The sequence below is a fragment of the Vulpes vulpes genome, chromosome 5 (assembly GCF_048418805.1).
Source record: "Vulpes vulpes isolate BD-2025 chromosome 5, VulVul3, whole genome shotgun sequence".
NCBI lineage: Eukaryota > Metazoa > Chordata > Mammalia > Carnivora > Canidae > Vulpes > Vulpes vulpes.
Window position 1 is genome coordinate 74096064 of NC_132784.1, and position 23942 is coordinate 74120005.

At 46.8% G+C, this 23942-nt stretch overlaps 1 protein-coding gene across 2 annotated transcripts in view; it reads left to right on the forward strand.

Annotated features, from left to right (window-relative positions):
- CSTPP1 (centriolar satellite-associated tubulin polyglutamylase complex regulator 1) overlaps nucleotides 1-23942 on the forward strand; it is a 199975-nt gene that overhangs the window by 172037 nt on the left and 3996 nt on the right. For both annotated transcript variants that reach the window (XM_026004059.2, XM_072758949.1), the window contains 4 exons: nucleotides 4343-4427; nucleotides 19256-19341; nucleotides 20937-21132; nucleotides 21669-21778. In XM_026004059.2, coding sequence (XP_025859844.1) covers nucleotides 4343-4427; nucleotides 19256-19341; nucleotides 20937-21132; nucleotides 21669-21778 — 477 coding nt within the window. The remainder of the gene's footprint in view (nucleotides 1-4342; nucleotides 4428-19255; nucleotides 19342-20936; nucleotides 21133-21668; nucleotides 21779-23942) is intronic.

The following is a 23942-nucleotide window of genomic DNA, read 5'->3' on the forward strand; positions in this document are numbered from 1 at the left end:
CTTCATAAGATTGTTGTTGAGGTTAAGTGAGCTAATTCAAGCCTTGGTAACTATTTAGTCTCATTACCGTTGTTCCTGAAGCTTAAAGGGTTGCCTGAAAAGGCCTTTGAGATCTTGGAGAGCTCTTAGAGGACCCAAAGTAGGCATTTAGGGCTAACTAGGGTCTGAGTGTAAACCTCAGAAGCTGGGGAAACTGCTAGCTTGTTCGTTGCTGTGATACAGTGCCTGAAGCTGAGGAGGCCCATGGTAATAGTAAACACATGAATACTGCAAAAGAGTATTTAAAAACAGATTTGGCTCAGGGGCACCTGTGTGGCTCAGTCAGTTGGGCGTCTGGCTTGGGTCCTCGAGTGGAACTGTGTGTCAGGCTCTCTGCTCGGTGGGGAGTCTGCTTCTCCATCTCCCTATGACCCTCCCCTGCTTGTTCTCTCGCTCACTCACTCTGTCAAATGAATAAATAAAAAATCTTTGATAAAATAAAAATAGGGGATCCCTGGGTGGCTCAGTGGCTTAGTGCCTGCCTTAGGCCCAGGGCGTGATCCTGGAGTCCCAGGATCAAATCCCACATCAGGCTCCCTGCACGGAGCCTGCTTCTTCCTCTGCCTGTGTCTCTCCTCTCCCTCTCTCTTTCTCTCTGTCTCTGTCTCTCTCTGTCTGTCTCTCTATGTGTGTGTGTCTCATGAAAAATAATAAAATATTTTAAAAAAATAAAAATAAAAACAGATTTGGCTCAGGCAACCTGACAGAGAATTCTAAAGGCATACCACTCCTGGGTGTTTAAGCATTTAAACTCAGCAGGGAACACTTTCCTCTTCTCTATCTTTGCCCCCAGAATTTAAATACAAAACTACAATATCCCCTTTGTTTGATGTTACTGTTTTCTAGACATTCTGCTACCTACTTTACAGACATCATCTCTTTTAATCTTGATTTCAACCCTGAAAGGTAAGTATCATCATTCCCATTTTACAGATAAGAAACTGAGAGTTAGAGAGATTGAGCAATTTGTCCAAGGTTGCATAACTGGTAAATTGCAGAGCTGAAATATGAACCCTTGCCTGAGGGACAGGATGGGACAGCTCCTGTTTGCTCATCAATGTTCAGATTTTGGGACAAGTCTTATCACCCACCATTCCCCCAAATACCCACTATACAACTGAGGAGTGTCTCCAAGTAGCAGATGCCTCTCCCTCAAAATCAGGTGGCCTTGGTATTATCCAGCCACTGCATTAATAAAAGTGGAACTACTGTCTTTGGGGCACCTGGGTGGCTCAGTCAGTTAAGCATCTGCCTTCAGCTCAGGTCATGATCTTGAGGTCCAGGGATTCAGCACTGTGTCCTTAGGCTCTGTGCTAGGCAGAGAGTCTGCTTCTCCCTCTCCCTCTGCCCTTCCCCCTGCTTGTGCTCCTCCTCTCTCTCAAATAAATAAAATCTTAAAAAAAAAACAAAAAACAAAAAAACCCTGCTGTCTTCCACAATTAAGGTGGCAAAAATTCTCTATTTGCCTGGACTTTCTTTTTTTTTTTTAAGATTTTATCTATCTATCTATCTATCTATCTATCTATCTATCTATCTATTTGAGAGAGGAAGACAGAGCACAAGCAGGGGGAGCAGCAGGCTCCCCACTGAACAAGGAGCTTGACATGGGGCTCAATCCCAAGACCCTGGGATCATGACCCAAGCCAAAGGCAGATGCTTAACCGACTGAGCCACCCAGGTGCCCCTGCCTGAACTGTCTTCTCTTTATCTGACTATCTTCCTCATTTTACATTTGGGAAAGTCAGTTCCAGAAGTGGTGAACAAGGTGTATTCTGTTATTCTGATGTATTTAGTATTTCCAAGAGCTGTTGTTGCATTAGAGAAATGTAGAGGGATCCCTGGGTGGCGCAGCGGTTTGGCGCCTGCCTTTGGCCCAGGGCGCGATCCTGGAGACCCGGGATCGAATCCCACATCAGGCTCCCGGTGCATGGAGCCTGCTTCTCCCTCCGCCTGTGTCTCTGCCTCTCTCTCTCTCTGTGTGACTATCATAAATAAATAAAAATTTAAAAAAAAAAAAGAGAAATGTAGAATGATTTTTGTAAATCATTCTTCTGCCTTGGAAGCAAGTATTTCAGGCATGTGAGTTATAATATCATCAAGAACCTAAAGAGAGCTGAGGGTCTGGAAACCGGGAGGCTGAGATTGATACCCGACCTTGTCTTTCTTGATTAAATATGGTAGTTGCACAGTTCTCTAGGCTTATTTTCCTTTATCTTGTTTATCTTCCCAAGGACATCTTGTAGGTAATTTGGGGGGACAAATGTGGATTTCTGTGAAACACTTCAACCCCCAAGAATGGTATCAGATACATCCACCAAAGCTTAGCCTAGGAAAGCAACGATGATTCAAAGATAGAACTTTCCTTTGCAGGCACGTTTGTGCTTCCCCAGTGTTGCATTTTTGTGCATATTTTGTGCATGTTTGTGGCAACCCTGGGTTAAGCAAGTCAATCGGTGCCATTTTTCCAACAGCATTTGCTCACTTTGTGTCTCTGTGGCATGTTTTGGTAATTTTCACAATATTTCAAACCTTTTCATTACCATTATGGTGATCTGTCATCAGTGATTACAACTTGCTGAAAGCACAGAATGATGATTAGCATTTTTTAGCAATAAAGTATTTTTAAGTTAAGGTGTGTGCTTTTTCTTACACATAATGCTATTGCACACTTAATAGATTACAGTTTAATGTAACCATAACTTTCACATGCACTGGAAAAGCAAAAACTTAGTTTGATTCACTTTATTGATATGTTTGCCTTATTGTGGAGTTCCAAACCAAATCAATAGTATCTTCAAGGTATGCCTGTATTTACTTCCTGCCAGAAATTACTCCTCTTTATACAGGGAGTTCTAGAGTGAGAATAATGTGGGAACTCATTAGACTCAATAGCTTTTCTCCCCTCTGTTCACCTTTCCTGCCCCTTACCTAAAATCTGCAAAACCACGAGTGGCTATTCCTCTGTCCCTTGAAGAACAAAACCTCCTACCAGGCTATGCCTGAGGTCAGGCAAGTGAGGAGAGGAAAGTGCACACCCCATTGTGGCCAAGACCAAGGCCACAAAAGCCATCTTGATCCTTTGACCTACATTGACGCTGAGTCTGTTGCTTTGGTGTCCCTGACTTTAGCAGTGTGGTTAGTCTAACTCTCTGCCTCCACCTTGAATTAAGCTTTGATGAAAAAGTAGTAGGAGCCCAGACCTGTCCCTGGAGATTTGGGGTTTTTATCTTGGAAAAACATCAACCAAACTAACAGGGCAGGAGATCTGGATTCCTGTGGCTTGGGCTAACTTAGGTCCAAAGAAACCAAGTGCCTATGATCATCATCTTCATTCCCCAAATGTGGCCATGCCCTCTGGATTCCCTTCTCTCACTCGTTCTCCCAGTTAGGATGGCTTCCAGGATGCCTGCTCTTGCTTTACCATTAGCTTGGTATTTCCATATTTGAAATGCTTCAGTGTACAAAATACTTGTGGATGGCTACTGCCTGGCTGATCTAAAATCTTTTGGCTTTGGTTCATGCAGTAACAAAAAAACCTTTACACATCAGTGTATTTTCTCTCCCTTGGGATCCTATAGACCTCCCCGAGATTTGCCTCTCTGGGTTTTCTGATGGGCCAGAGAGCCTCATCCTGGCTCACCTCTCCCAGAGCACTACTTCTATATATCAGGAATCATTTGGTTGCCTTGATTGTATATCTTGAACATTTGTCTTGGCTTTCTATAACAGGATGACCAGATTTGTGTGCAGGCATCTAAACGAAGCCTACCCATGCAATCCTGGATGACAGAATAATAAGGTCTGTGGGTTGCTATGATGTATTCTTCTCCATATATTGCAAGACTGAGTTTGCCTTAGTAGTGCTTCCAGATATTCTGTGGATGGTCTTTGGGCATGTTGTGGTGGATGTTACCATGCCAGAGAATTTCAGCAGATTTAACCAGCTTTGAAACGACTCATTCTTGTGGATTTTCATGCACAAGGAAAACCAAACTAAGAAGGCTGCTCAAGGTACCCCTCTTGTTCCCTTCTCACCCGACCATTTTTCAAACCATTGGATGTGGCTTGTGGCAAGATATTGTAGCAGGCAGGATAGCTTCCACCCAGGAAAAACTTTGTAGAAACAGTGATCTTAAAATCTCACCTCCAGAGGTTAGTGGCTAGCACACCCATAACACTGACTCACCTTTATAAGAGTAGCTCTACTGAGACTATGTCTGAAGCCCAGAAAATGGCCAATAAGAGAGCAATCAGTGCTTTCCCACACAGAGACTTAATGTGTTCCTCTCTATTTCAACTTCAGATTTGCTGACCATGAGAGAATATCACTGTCTGCTGCAATTGCTGTGCCCGGATTTCCCGCTGGAGCTTACTCAGAAAGCAGCCAGGTATGTATGTCCCCTGGGCTCTAGAAGCCAGTTCAGCCCTCTGTGTACCAGGGCTTCTTAAAGAAACCTGAAATGTATACAAACTAACAAACCATTAGGAAGACTAAAAAAACCATTAAAAAGAAACTGGCATTTGGAGAGGGGTCTATTTGGGATTTGCCCCAAAACATAATACTTTCTGCCATTTCCAAAGGGAAGGCAAATGATCCTTTGTGGTTTCTGTGGGGAGTCTTAGGGTCTGCAGATAGAGTTGAGGGGTGGTGAGATGAAGAGGCAAACACATACACACACACACACACACACACACACACACAGAAACCTCTAGAGGATGTTCTGAGAAGAGAAGGGACAAGAGTTGGCAGCAACCAGTGAAGGAGCAGATTGAGATTGGAGACTGGAAAGGCATGAAGGTGATAAAGCCCAATTGAGGGAAGAATAAATCGTATTACTTATGCTAAAAGATTTTCAAGACCAGTCCAGAACCAGGAAGACTTGGCAAAAGTGGTTTAGAACCCCCTAATTTCTGAGTTTGGTTTCATAGTCATTCACATTTTTAACCAAATGAGGTAGTTGGACTATGCCTCAGTTAACTTTTCCTTAAGGCAGAATTTGAGCTAAGGTGGCAAATTTCAAAAAATTGTGTTGTCTGAAATTGCCAAAAAAGAGGATTTTTAGGAAAATACCCTGTATTGTAGTATATGTGATAGATACATTTCCTTATGCATTTGTCTAAAGCTATGGAATATACAACACCAGGAGTGAAGGGTAATATAAAGTATGGACTTGGTGATAACTCTGTCAGTGTAGGTTCATCAGTTTTAACAAACATTCCACTCTGGTGCACCGTGGGATGTTGACAATGGAGGAGGCTGTGCATGAGTGGGAGTAGGGAGTATGTAGGAAATCTCTGTACCTTCCCCTCCATTTTGCTGTGAACCTAAAACTGCTCAAAGTAAAGTCTCAGTAATATTTTTTAAATGCCCATCTTACCTAAATCATAATGTATGCATATTTATCTTCATTGTTTCATTTAAATTCACTTACTTTAATGATCTCAATCTTTATAAAAACTGTTACCTTCCTATTTTACTGAAGAGGAAATTCATATAACTCAATTTAAAAAAAAGAAGAAGTGGAGGCTCAAAGAGGTCAAGGATGTTGTCTGAATTTACTGATAGCTTTTAAGTAGCAGAGGCTTGACTTGAACCCAGAGGCTGCAGAGGCTGCCTGAATTCAGAGACTTTGCTCTTAACCTCCTTACACTCCGATTTGCTCATATTGTGAAGTTATTTCTGCGTGGTGGTCTGACCCACTGAAACCATGACTGCACTAATTACACTACACCAAAAACCATTGGGTCTTTCTGAAATGAGCCAGCCAGCTCCCCCGTCAACTAAAAAGATGGGAAGTCCTCTGCTGCCAGCAACAGGCACCGGCCTCATATTGGAGCAGGCTGTTTTGCAGCTCACAGCTCATGCACTGATTTTGCTGATCATGTGCAAAACTTGCTTACTGACCATGCACTCAAATCCTTTTTCCCCCTCATTGTTCAGTGGATACTTACCTCCTCCAGGGGCAAGTGGCCACTGGTGAAAGCTACAGTTCAGGTTTTATCATTTTAACTTACCTGCTATCCAAAGAAGATTTAGATTTGTTTTTCTTCCATAGTTGAAAATAAAATGTGGAAGATTATTTTAAAAGGTGTTACCTGGGCAGCCCTGGTGGCGCAGTGGTTTAGCGCTGCCTGCAGCCAGGTGTGATCCTGGAGACCTGGGATCGAGTCCCACATCAGGGTTCCTGTATGGAGCCTGCTTCTCCCTCCGCCTGTGTCTCTGCCCCTCTCTCCCTCTGTCTCTATGAATAAATAAAATATTAAAAAATAATAATAAATTAAAAAAATAAAAGGTGTTACCTTCAGATTTCCAGTGATAATTCCCCTTGGGGTCAGTTCATTTTAAGGAAGCTTCCACCCCAAAATTTTAAGGGGAAAACTCCATACTCTTAAAGACTACCATTATTTCTACATAGCTGAATAATAAAAATCAACTGTAAACTCTAACTAAAGAATTCTTAGAGAAAAGGTACAGTAAGTGTGAGTATGTGTGCTCCACGAGGGCAGGCGTGATCTATACCAGCCTTGTTTGCAGCTGGATCACTGTCACTCAGTACAGTACCCGGATGCATGCTACACACTCCAGAAGTGTCTCCTGATTGGGTGAACATATGAATGATATCCCTTGTCAGGCATTTTACATGGTTCTAATAGGCCATGGTTCTAAGTAATGCTACAAACAAAAATCAGCAACTGTATCCTATATTCATTTGTTCATTCCTTTATATATTCATCAAAAATTTTCAGTGTTTTGGGATACAATTCACATACCATGTAATTACCTACTTAGAGTATAAAATTCAGTGGCTTTTAGTCCAATCACAGAGTATATTCATATCGATCACCATGATCCATTTTAGCACATTTTAACTACCCCCAAAAGAAATCCTGCACTCCTTAGCCGCTACTCCCGAATCTCTCTTCCTCCTCAGCCCTGGGCAAGCACTGAGCTGCTTTCTATCTCTATAAATTTGCCTCTTCTAGATCTTTCAAATAAATTCATTCCAATAATATGTGGTCCTTTGTGACTAATTTCTTTCACTTAGCATCATGTTTTTGAGGTTCACGCATGTCTTACCTGGTGTCAGTAGTTCATTTCATCAAGTATTTCTTGAGTGCTGATTTTGTGCCAGGAGCTCTTATGCACACTGGGGATACAGTGATGAACAGATAGAGTTCTGCCTCTCAAGGAGCTTAACACTGGGCTTAGGAGAGGATCACCTAGGCTCCAGTCACTGCCTGCTACCACTCTGTGACATCTCCCCTTCATTTCTCTCACTCCAGAACAGCCACTGTCCTCCTTTTCTGAAAGGTAGGAGGCAAGTTAAGGAGGGTGACCTTCTGTATGATTTTTCAACCCCAGAAGCCACTGCACTTGCCCCATCCATCTCCCATGCCCTTCTGAAAAATCTGATATGCCTAAGCACTGAAGATTAGACTAGAAGTAACATAGTCCTATAAAATTCACTGATTCTGGGGCACCTGGGTGGCTCAGTCGGTTCAACATCTGTCTTCAGCTTGGGTCAAGATCCTGGCATCCTCAGATCAAGCCCCAAGTCAAGCTCCCTCCTCAGCAAAAAACCTGCTTTTCCCAGTCCCTCTGCTGCTCCTCCTACTTGTGCTCTCTCTCTCTCTCAATCAATCTCTCTCTCTCTCTCCTGGAAGAAAAAGTAAAATTCACAGATTCTTACAATTATTGTTACTAACAGACTTCTAGAATGGTATTCCTGTAGCTGTGGCCAGAAGAGAAGCTTATCCCCTCCTTACCAAAATACCTATTATTTGATAGAAAAGTCAAACCTTTCCATTTGAGGACTATAGCCAGTCCTTGTCAGTAGACATGTGAAGGGATGATGGGAATGCAAGTATAAACAACAGAAGGGCCTAGGGCAATCCTCAGGATACTGGCTATAAAATTAGAGGTGAATTCAAAACTGGGGCAAGTTTGTTTGCTCCCTGTGTATCAGGCTTCTGTGTCAGCCCTACCTCCCCAGTGCCATTCTTTCCCCACTCTACTCCAGCTGGTGTGTGTATAGAAAAATTATATATATCCCATAAAGTATTCTCTAATTGTTTAAGCTATTCCTATTTTGTCCTGAAGGCCAAGATCCCAGCTTCCTCACACACAAGACCAGACTTCTGATCAAAATTACCCTGGAGGTAGTTAGGCCTCCAAGGTAATCACTATTGCTAGAAGAGGCTTTGCACTCTCCCATCTCATGACTGGGCTTGCTTTATGCAGGGCCCTGAGGTCTGAGGACAGGCTGCAGGAGGAGGCTCCAGTCTGTGATGATGTGTGCAGGGAAGAATGTAACCCACAGGCAGCTGTACACCAGAGCCAGTTCAGGAGCATGGCGTCTCCACATGTGCCTGACTTATGGACTGAAAGCACTGTGGCCAGGCCCTGGGACAACAGGTGTGAGCTGGAAACACAGGAGAGCAAAGAGAGCAAATGGGCTGAATGGCAGGCCTAGCCACAGATGCCCTCCACTTCATGTATTTCCACAGCAGTAGGCATCATTAAGTAGTCTTATCCTAAATGATTACCACAGCATCTCCGCCTCCCTCCTCTGTGGACTGAGAGGCTTTCCTGAAGGTGAAGAGCATGTAATCAGAGCCAGGTTTCTTGAGTTCAAATCCCAGATTCAGTTTCCCAGCTTGTGCCCTTGGAAAAGTTATTTTTTGAGCCTCAGTCTCCTCATCTGTCAAATGTAAATAGTAATAGTTGTAATAATTGAAGAAGTATGTAATGTGCCTGAAGTAATGCCTGGCACAGAGCAAACTTTGAGTGTTAGAAGTAGTAGTATTAACCCTGACCTGTAAGAGCATGGGCATCATGGCCTTGGAAACACCGTGAGGGTCCATGCCACTGGTGCACTATTCACTGGATGACCTTGAGGATTTCTCATAACTTCTCTAAGCCTTATTTCCATATCTGTACAATAGGGAATAATAATAACTAACTCATAGGGTGGTGTCAGTTTCAACAACCACAACAAAATACGTATATATTGCTTAACACATTGTAGACATTCAGTATATAATAGTTTCTTGCTGTTAAAATAATATTGGCATTATTATTACCAGATTTTAAAAATATAAACGAGAAGTTCCTCAGCTCCCTAAGGCAGTTATTTCTGGCCTTTTTTCACTTCAGAACACTCAGAAAATAATAAACATATAACGAAAAGTCAGTAAAGATAGAACTGCCTGTGATTAGCCTGCAGACTCTGGCTTCTTCCCTGCTGGGCCAAGAGGATCATCCACCTGTAACACATTCAAGGCACAAGTGACACAAGGTCCCCTGCAGAGCTTATTAAATCCCAGGTGGCTCATTCCATCCCCAGAGTTAGGTGGATCCAAGGTAGCATTCCAAAATTCATATTTTCAAAATTTTCCCATGTGATGATGGTCTGGAACGACAGTTGGAGAAGTACTGATTAAGGGCATCGCAGGCAGTCTCATCCTGGCATTTTAGAGTTGACTGCATCAAAAGGAATTACATTTCCTTCTCTCTCTCTCTCTCTCTCTCTCTCTCTCTCTCTCTCTCTTTCTCTCTTTCTCTCTTTCTCTCTCTCATCATCTAGAACACCATTTAACTCATTTCTACCTCACTGAAGGCCAGATTCTCCAGTGAGTAATACATGTTTACTAGGGAAAGCTCTTCATGGTTATATGCTAAATACAGATAGTGACTTAAAAACACATGAACCCCTAAGGAATCTGGTTGTAGATGTAGCAATTCACCCCCATTTAAGAGAGTCACTTTTCAGCTAGCCCCTGTGTCACAAAGGCCAGATACCTAATAGTGAAGGGACTCGGGTGCTGGAGCCAGATAGCCCTGGATGGAAATCCCAATTCCTTCACTTACTGGCCTGTGACACTGAGCAATTTCTCTAAGCCTCGATTTTTTTCATCTGTAAAATAGAAATAATGATAACACCTTCCTCATAAAATTTTTAGGATTTAATGAAATAATGCATGTAAAATGCTTGTCACATGGCCCTCAAAAAATTACCAATTTTTAAGAATTATAATGAGCAAATGGGGAGTGATTCCCATATTCTTTTTTTTTTTCAGATATTTCCTGAGTATCTAGTATCTGCCAGACTTCATGCCATGCACTCAGGATACAGTTATATGCTTTCTTGGTATTTGTCTCTTGTTATGCCTCTCCCTGGTAATATCATTCTGCCTCAATATCTTTCCTAGCTCTGACTTGCATCGAACAGCACCACTCTTGGCCCAAATGGTCTTTTGCCAAAACAGACCATCCCTTCCTTCTCTATTCTTTCATTCACCAAATATTTATCAAGTGCCTTTTATGTGTTGCTGGTCATTACGCTTGTGGAGAGGCTAACAGTAAGCAAATTAGATGTCATTCTACCCCTCAAGGAACTTACAAACTGATAGAGCCACAGACATTAAATAAATGAAGTACCAAGTGCTATAGGAACATATAAACAGGAACCTAGACCTAACATGGGGAATCATGAAATGCTTTTCCATGAGGAAGAGATGTTGAGTTTGGAGCCTAAAGGATTAGTAAGAGATGAACACACACTTTACAGTTCACAAGACTTAGTTACCAGGCCCTTGTAACTAAGATAGTATGGTCCTTGAGTAAGGCTAGACAAACACATCATAGCAGACAGACCAGAGAGACACACACATTTATAAAAACATGATATGCAGAGCAGTAGGGAAAGGGATGCTTCAATAAGCATTGATGGGGCAATTGGTTATTTACATAGGAAAAAATAAAGTTAGATTCCTACTTCATATCATATTCCGAAGTCAATTTCATATAAATGACAGACCTAAGTGTGAAAGGCAAAACTATAATATTCTAGAAGAGAAGAAAATATATTTATGGCTAACAGTAAAAGAATCCTTAAGATACAAAAAGCCCAAGGGGCACCTGGGTGGCTCAGTCAGTAATATTGTGACTCTTGGTTTTGGCTCAGGACATGATCTCATGCCTCCTGAGATTGAGCCCCATGGGGGACTCTGTGCTCAGTGGGGAGTCTGCTTGGATAGCCTTCCCTCTGCCCCTCCCCCCCTTTCTCTGTCTTTCTGAAATAAATATATCTTTTTTAAAAAAAGAATTAAAAATTTCTGTTCAACCAAAGATAGATAAAGTTGAAAGATAAGCCAGAGACTAGAAGAGGATACTTATGTGTATAGCTAACAATAGATTGGTCTGCAGAATTTTAGTCTAAAACATTTTTTATAAAGAACTCCTACAAATCAATAAGGAAAAGATGAAGAATCTTAGTAGAAAAATAGTCTAAGGATGTGAGCAAGCAATACACAGAAAACCCTAACAGCTCATAAATATATGAGCATATTTTCATGCCCACACTCACTAGTAATCAGGGAAATGCCAATTAAATTGAGATGCCACTTCACATAAAATGACAAAAATTTTAAAGTCTGATAACACAAGCATTGGTGAGGATGTGAATTCTCATAAAGTGCTGGTGGGAGTATAAATTGGTACCATCACTTTGAGGCAATTCAGGCAAATCTAAAAAGTTCACAGTTATACCTGGTTATAAGGAAATACACAGCACTGTTTGTAATAGCTATCATTGGAGTGCTCTGCATGCCCCCACTGTAGAAGAAAGGACAAAGTGTGGTATCTTCATACCACTCAATGCTATACAGAACGAAAATGGGTATAGGTAGAAATATATGCACCAATACTCTTATATCTCAGAATATACATAAAGTTTGAAAACAAGCTGATAATGTTTTACAAATACAGGCATTTGTGTGAGTTATTATAGCATAAAAAATGTGCAGAGGGGTGATAACTGCCAATTTTCCATGGTGCTCCAGAGGAAGAAGGGTTGAGGGATGGAATGAGGGAGAGGTGAGCACAGGTGGCTTGAATGATATATATAATATTTTACAAAGCCTTTACAAATTGAAGCAAGGATGGCAAAATGTCAAGGTTTGATGAAGTTGGCTAGGGGTACACAGGTGTTTATCATGTTCTGCATAATTTTCTGAAGTCTTAAATATTTCATTTAAAACAAAAAGGATGGGTAGGATCAAAGTAGAGAGTGATGGGCAGGAAAAGCAGTGTAAAGGAAATAAGCAGCCTGGAAAAGAAGCCAGGCTGTCACCAATAATGACCTAAAGAAGCTTCAAGAAGCCAGTGGTTCTGGAGTTTGAGGAGTTTGGAGACCAGAAGGGAAAATGAGGGTCTCAGGAGGCCATGAATTGGGGTTGATATTTATCCTAAGAGCAAGAAATAGTTGGCCCCTGGTTGTAAGGATTCTTAGGAGAGGTGAGGGTATTGGGGTTTAAATGGCTGTGCAAGGGCCTTCAAGCTCTCTGCAGGGAGAAGCAGCATGGAGCCTCAGCTCCTGAGCCCTCCTGGGGGTGGGTACCCTACATTGCTAACAAATTCCAAGATTGGGAGAAGGGAGAGTGCCACCAGGAAGGTGTTACTGTCCCACTAGAGAGCACAGGGCCTCCCTTTTCTTTCAGGTGCAGCTGATTAGAGTCAGAGAGACCTGTGTTTGAATTACAGCTCTTGCAATCTCCCTATAACCTTGGCCATGTTTCCTTTTTTTTCTTCTTTTTTTAAGATTTATTTATTTATTTATTCATGAGAGGCAGAGACACAGGCAGAGAGAGAAGCAGACTCCATGCAGGGAGCCCAATGTGGGACTCGATCCCAGGTTTCCAGGATCAGGCCCTGGGCTGAAGGTGGAGCTAAACCGCTGAGCCATCTGGGCTGCCCCTTTGGCCATGTTTCTGAATCTTTCTGAACTTGTGTGTTCTCAGTGAAGATATCCACTGAGCTTACCTCATAGGATTAATATGAGAAGAAAATGAAATGATGAATGTATGTTACTTGTCGACTCAGTAAGCCCCCAATGAATATTAACCATTGTTGTTTGATTTTCTGCACTCTCTGGATCAGGCTGCTTAGGCACTACAGGGCAAGTGGGGTTTGGGGTACACTAGAGGTGCAGGCTGAAGCCAGGGGAGAGCGATGACCTGGACATCCCAAGCTGCTCTGCAGGCCTGGACTTGTGGCAGTTCGTGCAGCATGAGGGTGCATCTCACACAGTCCAGAAGAGGGGTGACCCTAAGGAAGCATCCCAGGAAACCTCAGAAGCAGCCTCTGCCCCCACCTGCAGAAGGGGGCCAGCACCTGGTTTTATCCTCACTCATGGCCTGATACAAAAGCACAGCCCAGGGAGGCACATGGTGAGTCCACACACTTGGGGATTCACTTTGCCCATGAAGGACCCCGGTCCTGTGACCTCCCAGAAGAGGTGCAGTCAGGGAAGGTGCCTCTTCCTTCTGGCCCTGGCTGAGGGCTGGCTTCCCCCCAGAGTGGGCTCGAAACCAGATAGCTGGCTTCCGCCTGAGAGCCTCTTCGTGGTTGGGTGCTGGTAGCGCTCACTTCCTCTGAGTTTTATTTTTACTTGCTATTTTGAGCTCCTCTAGCACCTTAAGCCAACTAGAATACACTCATTGATAGTAACTAATGCTTATTTTGAGTGCTCATTGTACACTAAACACAGTACATCATCATATGGACTTCTCACAAGAATCCAATGAAATAGAAACTATGATCATCTCCTCTTTTCAGACGAGGACACTGAAGCTCAGAGAAGAAAAGACACCGTGGCCAATGAGTGGTGCAGCTGGAATTCGATCCCAGGGCTTGCTAACGCAGAACTGCAGGCAGTTGGATGCAGCTCATGCCATTTGCCCAGGGACACTGACCCATGGGATGAATAGAAAGTTGGCGAGTCAGTAGGTTCAGACTGGAAGCTATCGCTTCCTTGGCACCCAGCTAACTCCCAGCCAGCCAGCCCATCCCAGCTGTTGGAAGTGGGCAAGAGAGGGAGAGAAGGGCCAGCCCCCTTGGGATTAGCTCTGACCCTGCCAAGTGTTCTTTCTTCATTCCAGTTGCCTGCCCTGGACTCCACCCTCCACATGGTTCTACTCAGGGCCGACCTGAACTGCACTGCCTTGACTTCTCTCCCACAGTCCCTCTCTCTAGTCCTGAGGCATGGCCTGCAAGGATCCTTCCATGATCCAATAGATTTTTACAGACTCTTGTTGGCAACAGTTCCTTGTTGGCTTTACCTCAAAGCAGTGGCCGCCAGGCTCCTCCAGGTGTCAGAAGCAGCTGGCATGTTAGCAGGAGGCCTCTGGCAGCAAGGGGTGCTGAGCCAACTGCCATCAATGGAAACAGCACATGTGGATGACCTCGTTTCCAAGAGATTCCTTCATGAGCCCTCTGGGAGTGGTGACAGGTTTGAGTTCAAGATGAAGGAGCTGCCTGGGGAATCAGGGCCTACAACCTGGGGTTGTCCCTGCCACCAAAGGCAAAGACAGACCTGTAGCCTCCTGTCTGCCTTTTTTGCAGCTCTGCCAAGATTCCAGTGCCAGTTACCTAGAACTTTTATGGGCCCAAGCGTTCTTTTAGAGATGGACAGTGCAACATATGATGTTTCTGAAAGCATTTTCCTGTAAGTCTTTCAGACTTTTCTGCATCCACTGTCCTCCAAACAGCAAACTTCAGAACCAGCACTAACAGAAAAGCTGTCAGTTCTGTCCCACCCTTGGGACAACAGATGCTGTCAGAGCTGAAAGATGCTCTTTCATACTTTTGGGAAGTACGAGCCTTCTGCTTAAATATCTCTAGCAACAGGCAGCTCACCCCTTCACAAAGTAGCTATAATCCCAGGGCTAAGCAGTTTGAAGGTCTTCTAGAGCCAAGCTTTAGATCCCTGTTATATAGCCCTCAGAGGCAGATCTTTAAGAGTTAAATCTCAGGGAGACTGGGTGTCCAACTCTTGATTTCAGCTCAGGTCATTGTATCAGGGTCATGGAGACCTACTTGGGATTCTCTCTCTCCCTCTCCCTCTGCCCCTCTGCCCCAACCCTGACCCCGAAAAAGAAGAGTCAGGTCTCGGCCCACACTTCCTCCTTAGTTTTTTCCTCTAAGCTAAAGGATCTAAGTGCAGCCATTTGTATGATATCATGGTTTGCAGACTCACCACCACTCTGACTCCCTATTCCATGACTCTAGTTTATTCCTCTTAAATGGACTGTCCAGACCTAAATGTAAGTATCTTAGTGTCACCTGGCCAGGGGAAAAGAAAAGAGTACTGTGGCCCCTCTTATCCATCTATTCATGCTTGTCCTCATGCAACAAATATTTACTGAGCACCTGCTATGGGCCTGCATGGGCCAGACCCTGGAGTCAAGCCACAGGCTGAGAGACAGAGGCCTCACCTGGTGGGTCCTGGAATCCTGGGGCAAAGACAGACATGAGCAGTATGAAGAGGTCACAAAGAAGTATGGAGGCTGGTAGAAGAGACAAGCATGTCTGCTTTGTCTTGGAGGGAAAGGCTTCCCTAAGAGCTGCTCTTTGGGCTATGATACAAAGAATGAATAGGTGAGGAGGGTGGCATGAAGGGTGGGGAGCATTACAGGTAGGGGGACTGGGTGGTCTGAAGGCCATGAGGAAGGAGGGAGCATTGGGAATATTGTTAAGGGTCAGTGTGACTGGAACACAGCTGAGGAGGCTGCCTGTGGCCTCCAGTGCATCTACAGGGATGAGGGGAGACAGGGAGCAGATTGTGTGGGCTCATAAGCCAGGATAAGAATGGCGGATCCTGTTCTCAGGTCAATGGGAAGCCCATGAAGGGCTTTAAATAGATTGTAAAGTGGTCAAATTCACATTAAAAGAAAAAGTTTTTGTGACCACAGTGTGGATACTCAATTAGAAGGAGGCAAGAGTAGTTGCAGGAAGCTGGCCAAGAGGTCATCCGGTAGCCCACAAGAAGGACATGGAGGTGGGCATCATAGGTGGCTGTGGGAGTGGGAAGCAGTCAGCAGATTCAAGAGGCACAGTTAGGGTGGCATTGCTAGGACCTGGTGATTGATTACTGAGGGGCAGGCAAGGGAGGTAATTTCCAGGAAGTCCAGAGGACATAAGGCCTCTGGGTGAGAAGAGTAGGGGGTGGTGTTGCTGTTCATGAGAGCTGAGGTCCACCTGGCTCTTTTCGCAGCCAATCACACTGCCTACAGTCAAGAAAACCCCTCCATCCTTTGCACGCATGCAGCTGGGATCCAGCCACATATCCCTCAGAAAGAGAAAGAGATCCCCTGGCATGGTCTGCGTCCCTAACCACCCTGCTGATCCCCCCTGACCAGTGCCAGTTTCAGCTCACCAAAGAGCCCGAGTGGAGACCAGAGCGCACACTGGGCCACCTAGCTCCCATAGAGCCTGCCACGTTCACATGGTGGGTCTCCTGCCCTCTGTCAGGCTGCGCTCTCCCCTTTCCCCAGCTGCCCATCTTGAAAGAAGCTGCTAATGTTCACAGTTAAGAATGGCCCCAACAGAAAGCTGCAGGCCAGTTCTGAAGCTGGAATGGTGAGCCCTGTTTCAGCTTCTAGTCTTCTCTGTGGCTGAGAGAGGAAGATGCTTATGGCAATTGGCTTCAAAGGCCTGGTGTGGCAGGGCCTGTCTCCGGAGCATGCTGATTAGCAAGAATTACAACTTCTGGAATTAGACAGTGGTGAGGGTTGCACAACTTTGTAAATACACTTAAAAACACTACACTTTTAAAGGGGAATTTTATGGTGTTTGAATTGTATCACAATATAAATGAAGAAATAGATAACAAAAGAAAGAAATAGTCCATGGAGGTAATTACTATAAACAGGAGCGCTGGGTCCAGGTTGATGATAAAGGAGAGAAGCCAAGTAACATCTTCAAAGGCTTTGGCTCCCCTTCGTGGTTTCCTGCTTGGGGACATTCTCAGCCCAGTGCTCTTCCATAGTAATTAACTTCAGGCCATTTGGGTTCTTAGCTGTCCTGGGAGTAGGGCAGGAAGGAAAGGTCACTGGCTTCCCTCCACAGGGACCTTTTTCTTCTCTACTTGAGCCTGGGCTGGAAAAGCGTTGTGGAGGCTCTACCCCCCCACCCCCACCCCAGTGCTCTGGGAGTGCTCACTCATCTGGAGTTTGGGTGTCTTTGCTAACCAAAGTATGTCCTACCTGCCCCTTCTCTCTGCCCTCTGTCGCCTCTTCCTCCCCATCCAGATATCAGAATCTGGGCTTTGTGCCCTCTCTCTTCCTTTTTGCCTGTCTGGGTTCTCCCAGGGTTAGGAGAAATGGGGGCAACTACCTGGCCTCTGGCTCAGCATTTCGTCCAGGAGCCGCTGATGGAGGGACCAGGGCGCCCTCCTGTGGCCATAAGCAGCACTGCTTCCCGCCATCGGGCCTTGAAATTTTTTCCAACTGGAATTTTAATGTTCAACTCTGGTAGTTGGGCCACAAAGAAGATAAATTAGCCACATAGATTAAGAAATAAAATGTTGGTGTTTATATTCTGTATCTTTATTTTAAAAGAGGCAGTGTGGGGCAGCCTGGGTGGCTCAGCGGTTTAGCGCCTGCCTTTGGCCCAGGGCTTGATCCTGGAAACCTAGGATCGAGTCCCATGTCAGGCTCCCTGCAGGGAGCCTGCTTCTCCCTCTGCCTGTGTCTCTACCTCTCTGTCTGTCTCTCTGTTTGTCATGAATAAATAAATAAAATCTTTAAAAAAAAAAAAAAAAAGAGGCAGTGTGAGGGGCACCTGGGGGCTTAGTCAGTTAAACGTCTGCCTTGCCTTCCGCTCAGGTCTTGATCCCAGAGTCCAGGAATCCAGCCCCACGTTGGGCTCCCTGCACAGCAGGTAGTCAGCTTCTCCCTCCCCCTCTGCCCCTCCCCCCTGCTCATGTGCACTCTCTCTCAAATAAATCTTTAAAAAATTAATAATAAAAAATAAGAAAAGAGGCAGTGTGACCTAATGGAAAGCAGTGTGAACTAATGGAAAGTACCATGGCCTATGGAATTGAGCAAACTCCCCAGCTATGTGGTCTCAGCAAGCCAACTTCTCTGAGACTTATTCCTTCACATGTAAAATGTACATCAATGTAAGTAAGACCTACCCCCTAGGAATGTTGTGGAATAAAATTCAATATAGTTAAATACCTTGCACAGTACCTACCATGAAGTAGGTACTCAGTACACGTTCCCTGCTTCTACTGTTGTCATGATTACAACTGAAGACTAGCTAGGGGAGCACTTTCTCTCTTCGGGGAGATCAGAGAGCAGAGCCAGCTGCCTCACACAACTGTGGGGGCCCCTTACATTATATTCTCTCCAAAGCCGCTTTCCCCGAGGTGTGCAGTTCCGGCTGTCTTTGGAGTTGATCCAGGTGCCAGTTCGGGGATCTTCTGACACAAGGAGGTAGAGAGAGATTTAGAAAAATACACGAGTGAACAGAATAAAACAATTTTGTAATAAATGAAAGATAAAGCCAGAAGAGCCAGTCAGAAACAGATTGGGCGCCCCGTTCCCCTCCAGTAGATAAGTTTGGCACCCTGCCTGGCACCTGGATAGAGCCCAGCAAGTGCTCATTTCCTTCCCTTCCTGTGCCCTCCTGCATGAGGCCCTGAGCAGAGTATGAACATGGCCTTGGTCTGTTCATTTAGTATCAGATGTTTTTCTCCCTATGAGGTGGGAGGGCCTAGAGAGGAACACCCAGGGGGTGGTCCACTTGTGGGAGCAGACAGCAAGTAGGGGCACGGCCACCGTGGCGTCACAAGACGAGGTGTGTTCTCTGACCCTCTCAAGTGCCGAGTCCCCAGTAGCTCTGGACCCTCTTTTCTTGTCTGCCATCTGTGTCTCAGGACGGAGGTGCCTACAGTTGCTGGGGCCCTTGGTAGCTTATTAAATCTCAGTGCCACTTGCCAAGACCTCTTTAAGCTTCCTGGCTGTTCTTTTTTGCCTTTTCTGTTCAGCTGTATTTATTCTGAACTAAATGGTCCTCACTGCAGGATGAAAGGATTTACTGCTTAAGTATATGAAAAGAAATCTTGGCTGCATTACAGTTGCGCCCTCTCCTTGCTGCCCTCCCTCCTCCCTCCTCAAGCTCTGTCCACTAGCTGGTGCCACAGAGACTGAACTGGAAGCCTGTCCTTGGTCGTATGGTCAGCACCGTTTGGTGCCAGAGCCCCACTCATGGGGAAGCGAGGTGACTGGGAGGAGTTGGCTTTGGGGATCCTTCTCCTGAATGTCTTGCTGTCCCAGGAAAGACTGGAGCCCCAGAAACAGCTCACTTACATGCTCCCCACCCACACCCATATATACATTCTCTCACATTTTCTCCCTCTTTCCCCCTCAGGATTGTGCTCATGGATGACGCCATGGATTGCTTGATGTCTTTTTCAGATTTCCTTTTCGCCTTCCAGATCCAATTTTACTACTCAGGTGAGAGTCTCCTGGGTCCCATGTGACTCCTGTCAGAGCCATGTCTGCCTTTGCTACCCTGGTGCCCTTTCCATCTGGTGCCTGGCACACCCATGTCTCTCCCCAACTTCCTTTGGTGGTGTGCTCCCCCATGGGCCACTGACAGGATGTCTAGTTCCCACTGGCGGTCACAGATTCAGTGTGCACAGCCTGGTCCCTTAGCCTCCTCAAGACATCGAAAGCCACAGGGCTTTCAGTCAGCGGTGAGGGAAATCCATCTAAGTGCCGGTGACCATACCTAGAACAGTGCACGCCGCTGTGACAGCACACGACACGTTCACAGGGTATCAGTGTGCCAGGCCTAGTACTGACTTCCATGCTTACAACAGCCTGAGGAGACAGGGCGTCTGAGACAGGGCCTCAGCTTAGAGGGAAGGAGCCAAACCCACAGAGCTAGTAAGTCGTAGAGCCCAGACCTGCACCGAAGGCTCACTCCAAAGCCAGTGCTCTTAGCCCTCTGCCGTGCAGGGCTCCCCGTCGGCCCTGACTCCTGTGTGTAGGCACACATTTTCCCGCCCACACAGCTTTGAAGAAGCAGACAGCTATCTCACACGCCTGTCCTACTCCCCATCCACACCAGATGGATCCTCAAATCCCTTCTCGAATCAGGTGTAATAGAAACAGACGAATAAACACAAATGCACACTGGCTCACACAGTGCACACAGCAACATCAAATGGAATGTTGGGCTCAGAAATTGCTGACTATGTCCATAGACAAACTCACTTAAAATGGGCTCTTCCAGTAAACAGGAGGCTGTCCTTGGAACCTGGACATGGCTCCCCTGCCAACCGGTGATCCCAGCCAGCCTTAGCCTCTCACAGGCGCCACATTCTGTTTTCGTGATGGCAGCCCAAGGGCCTGGTCCGGTGGGGGCTGGAGCCTGGGGTCTTTCCACCTGCTCTGAGCAGCTGCAGGCATCTACTTTCCATTTCTCTGAAGCTCCTGGGCCCTGGAGAAGGAGCAGCCAGGTCTAAGAAAACCTTCTCCTCCTGCCTTTCAAATGTGTCATAAATTAGCAACTTGAGGCCTTCTTCCACCGTGCTTTCTTGAGTCAGAGAGGCAGGTGGCCTCACAAGTGAGAAGGGGTTTACCAGCGCATGTGTGCACACGTTCACTCTTTAAAAAATATTTTTAGCACATAACATGTGCCCAACACTGTGCTAGATACTAAGGCAGAAAGGTTGACAAGGCACAATCCCTGCCTTTGTTCAAGAATCTTCCACTCCAGCAGGACGGAGAGCAAACCAATACTTATCCAGAAAACTCATCCTTGGAAAAGCACTACAAAGAATTCTGGGGTGCTCCGAAAGTGTGCAATAGGGCACCTGCCCAGTCCAGAAACAGCTGCTCTGAGGAGGGGACACTGGACCTAAAACACACGTTAGGGATATTGCTCACGAGCACGCTGGTCCCACGCAGTTGAGGGCCTGGAGCATGCCAGTGGGTGTGCTGAGGAGGTGGTGAGCTGAGCTAGCAGAGAAGGGTAGACCCAGCGAACGGACGAGGTGTGTCCCCTTCGCCGACCTATGCTCCCCACCCACCATGGTCCACAGAATTCCTGGAGAGCGTGGCTGCCATTTATCAGGACCTGCTGGCAGGCAAGAATCCCAATACGGTGATCGTGCCGACGTCCTCCAGTGGCCAGCACCGCCAGCGGCCTGCGTTGGGTGAGGCTAGCACGCTGGAGGGTGTGGAGGCGTCCCTGTTCTACCAGTGTCTGGAGAACTTGTGTGACCGGCACAAATACAGGTGAGCAAGGAGCATGGAGGCCTCGCCTCGGCCCCGGGGAGCTGGGCTGTTGGCTCGGGAACACCGCTAGCAGGTGTTCTGACTGGCGCGGGGCTTCCAGGGCCCTCGAGGGGTATAGTTGGTTAGACCAGCGCCAGGAGATGGATCAGCTCTAGCTTTTTGGAGAGAAGGGGTTAACGCTCACTGTACAAAGCATGCACCCTACAGAAAGGAAGAACGAAGCTGTCCACGGGCCACAAAGTCTCCTTAGGGACAGAGCAGCCAGTTTTGGTCTCTTCCAGGAAGAGACTGCCACCCCTTGCCTTTTGGCCATTCCCTTCCTCTGCTGCCCTAGTGAGAGCACCGGGTAGGGAACGTGCCAGCCCATCCTGTCCCCAGTCAAGGCCTTGCTTCTGGAGATGTGCTGTGTTCCTCCGGGGCAGACGAGGCCCCTCAGTCCTGGCTTTGGGCACCCTCCCAAGCCTGAAGGTCTGCAGGAAAAGAAGGCACTAAGTTTTGCTGGCCTTTGAATCTGGCATCTGTATCCTCCCTTCTAGCTGTCCACCCCCCGCACTTGTCAAAGAGGTACTAAGCAACGTTCAGAGACTGACCTTCTACGGATTCCTTGTGGCTCTTTCAAAGCATCATGGGATCAACCAAGCCCTAGGTAAGCCAAAGCTCGCTCTGGCTAGCCTCTCCTGCTCCACCACAGAGCCATGTGGGGACTCACTGCTCTTGGCAGACATGGTCCCAGCAAGGAAGGGGCATCACCATCTCCACCTTGACTTCTCAGGGTCAGTCTCAGATGCCTCAGGAGCCAGAACAGGCACAACAAAGACTGTGCCCTCTTAGGCCTCCTGCACTCGGGTGGTAAGGGACAGCCTTCCCCACCCAAGGCCCTGCCCCAGCATGAAGCGGCCTCTCGGGGGCAAAGGTGTGCCCAGCCCCTCCCCGGAGAATGCCCCATTCTGCTCTGGGGAGTGGCCTGCAGGTTGGGCAGACACAGGGCTATTTACTAAGTGGCTTTGGAGATTATATATCAAAGGGACTTGAATCCCATTTGTAAGCAGGGCAAAGGTGTGTCTGAGGAGGCCTTTTTTCCCAGCTGGGAAAAAAAAAAAAAAAAGAAAAAAGAAAACTAATTAGTCTGAACAGGAGCAAAAAATGGGGAGAGAGGCCTGCACTGGCCCAGTTTTTCACGCCCGGCGCTACTTCTCATTGGCCGGCCTCCTCCTCCCACTGGCTCGTGTCCTGTTCACACCTGCTGCTCCCCCAAGGGAAGAGCCCCCAGACCCCTGCCCACCAGAGCTGCAGGAGTTGTATTATCTCCCTCTTCAAGAGTATCCAGGTGTTTTTGAGGCCTCAGATCTCACATGATATAAAGCCTGCTGGGGATGCATGCAGGAACGCAAGCCCCACAGGACTCACTGAGGCCCACTGAGGCATGATGCTGCCCAGCAGCCGACTTCCTCCGAAGTGATGCCTGGCGGGGCACAGGGCCAGGAGTGATACTGGTCGCCGAGGTCACTGGCCAGACCGGAGTCAAAAGGCAAAGAGGAGAAGTCAGGAGTAAGGGGGCAGTGGGTGTGACTTGTGTAGGGTTTCTCTCTCACCTCGGTAACTGACCGCCCTCCCTTCCTTTCCACCAGTCAGGCCACAGGAAGGAAAAGGAAAAAGTGGGCCTCATGCCCTTACTTTAAAAAGGGCAATCACTCCGTCAACCACTTTTACCAGGCACTACCGCAGAGTGGAGAGGGAGATGGACAGAAGCACCTGCCCTCCGCCGCATCTCCAGCGTAGAAAACAGGGATCAGGAGATACTCGGGGTGCAGCCAGCTGTGGAGAGGGGCTGTCCTGCTCCCTTAGTCCTCAAGGCGGTCACAGAAGCACACACTCACACACACACACACACACACACTCACACAAAACGAGAGGGCCTATGGAACATAGTTTGAAACCATTAAGAGCAAAAGGGGCCAGGAGGCATCAACTGGAAAAGCTTTGGGAAAGGAAGGAACTGAACTAGAGCCAGATGGGTGGGCTTAAGATCGGGGCTTTCCAGAGACCAGCGCTGTTAGCAGCCAGTTCTCCGTGCTGAACACCAGTGAGCTTTTCCCTCCAGTTGGCAGGTGAGACCCTGCGCACTTCAGCCCACCATCCCTCCACTGTGAACAGCTCCAGGGAGCATCCGAGAGGTGCTCCTCTCCCCTTCCCCAGTATCCAAGCACTACTGCCGTTGGTTTGTAGCTAAGGACACTGGCTCAGAAAGGGTTGTGGCCAAGCAGAGAGGAGCCAGATCCCCTCGGGCAGCTCCTGGCCATGCAGAAGAGTTTGATCCGATTCTGACCCAGCCTTCTCCTCTCGCCTCTCAAGAGTCTCTGAGGAGCTGAGACAGCATTTTTCACCATTCTGTCTCCAAAGTGGGCTCACTCTGACTAGGGTGGTGGATACACAACCGTATAATTTTCTGATTTGGGGGGGATTACCTGGACTGTACGTCTCTGGCTCCTTGTCAGCCCAGTACGTGGGGCCTCAAGGAAGGAACTGACCACCCCTCCACCAGCTCACACCCACCACCTAGTCTTGGTGCTGTGTGTGCAGTGACCGCGGGGTGTGGGGTGTCTCCCGGCCGCAGGGCCTGCCCGAAGTTGAAGAGGGTAGGCACAGGTTCACTAAATTTATCTAACAGGAGCCAGGACTTCCTGCTCCCGTAACAGGCCTCTTAAAACTGCTCTTTAGAGCCCTTCCCCATGAACAAGTCATGGGAATAGAAGGTACAGTGTAGCGATTGCGGTCAATGATACTGAACTAGCATTCATGGTGACAGACGG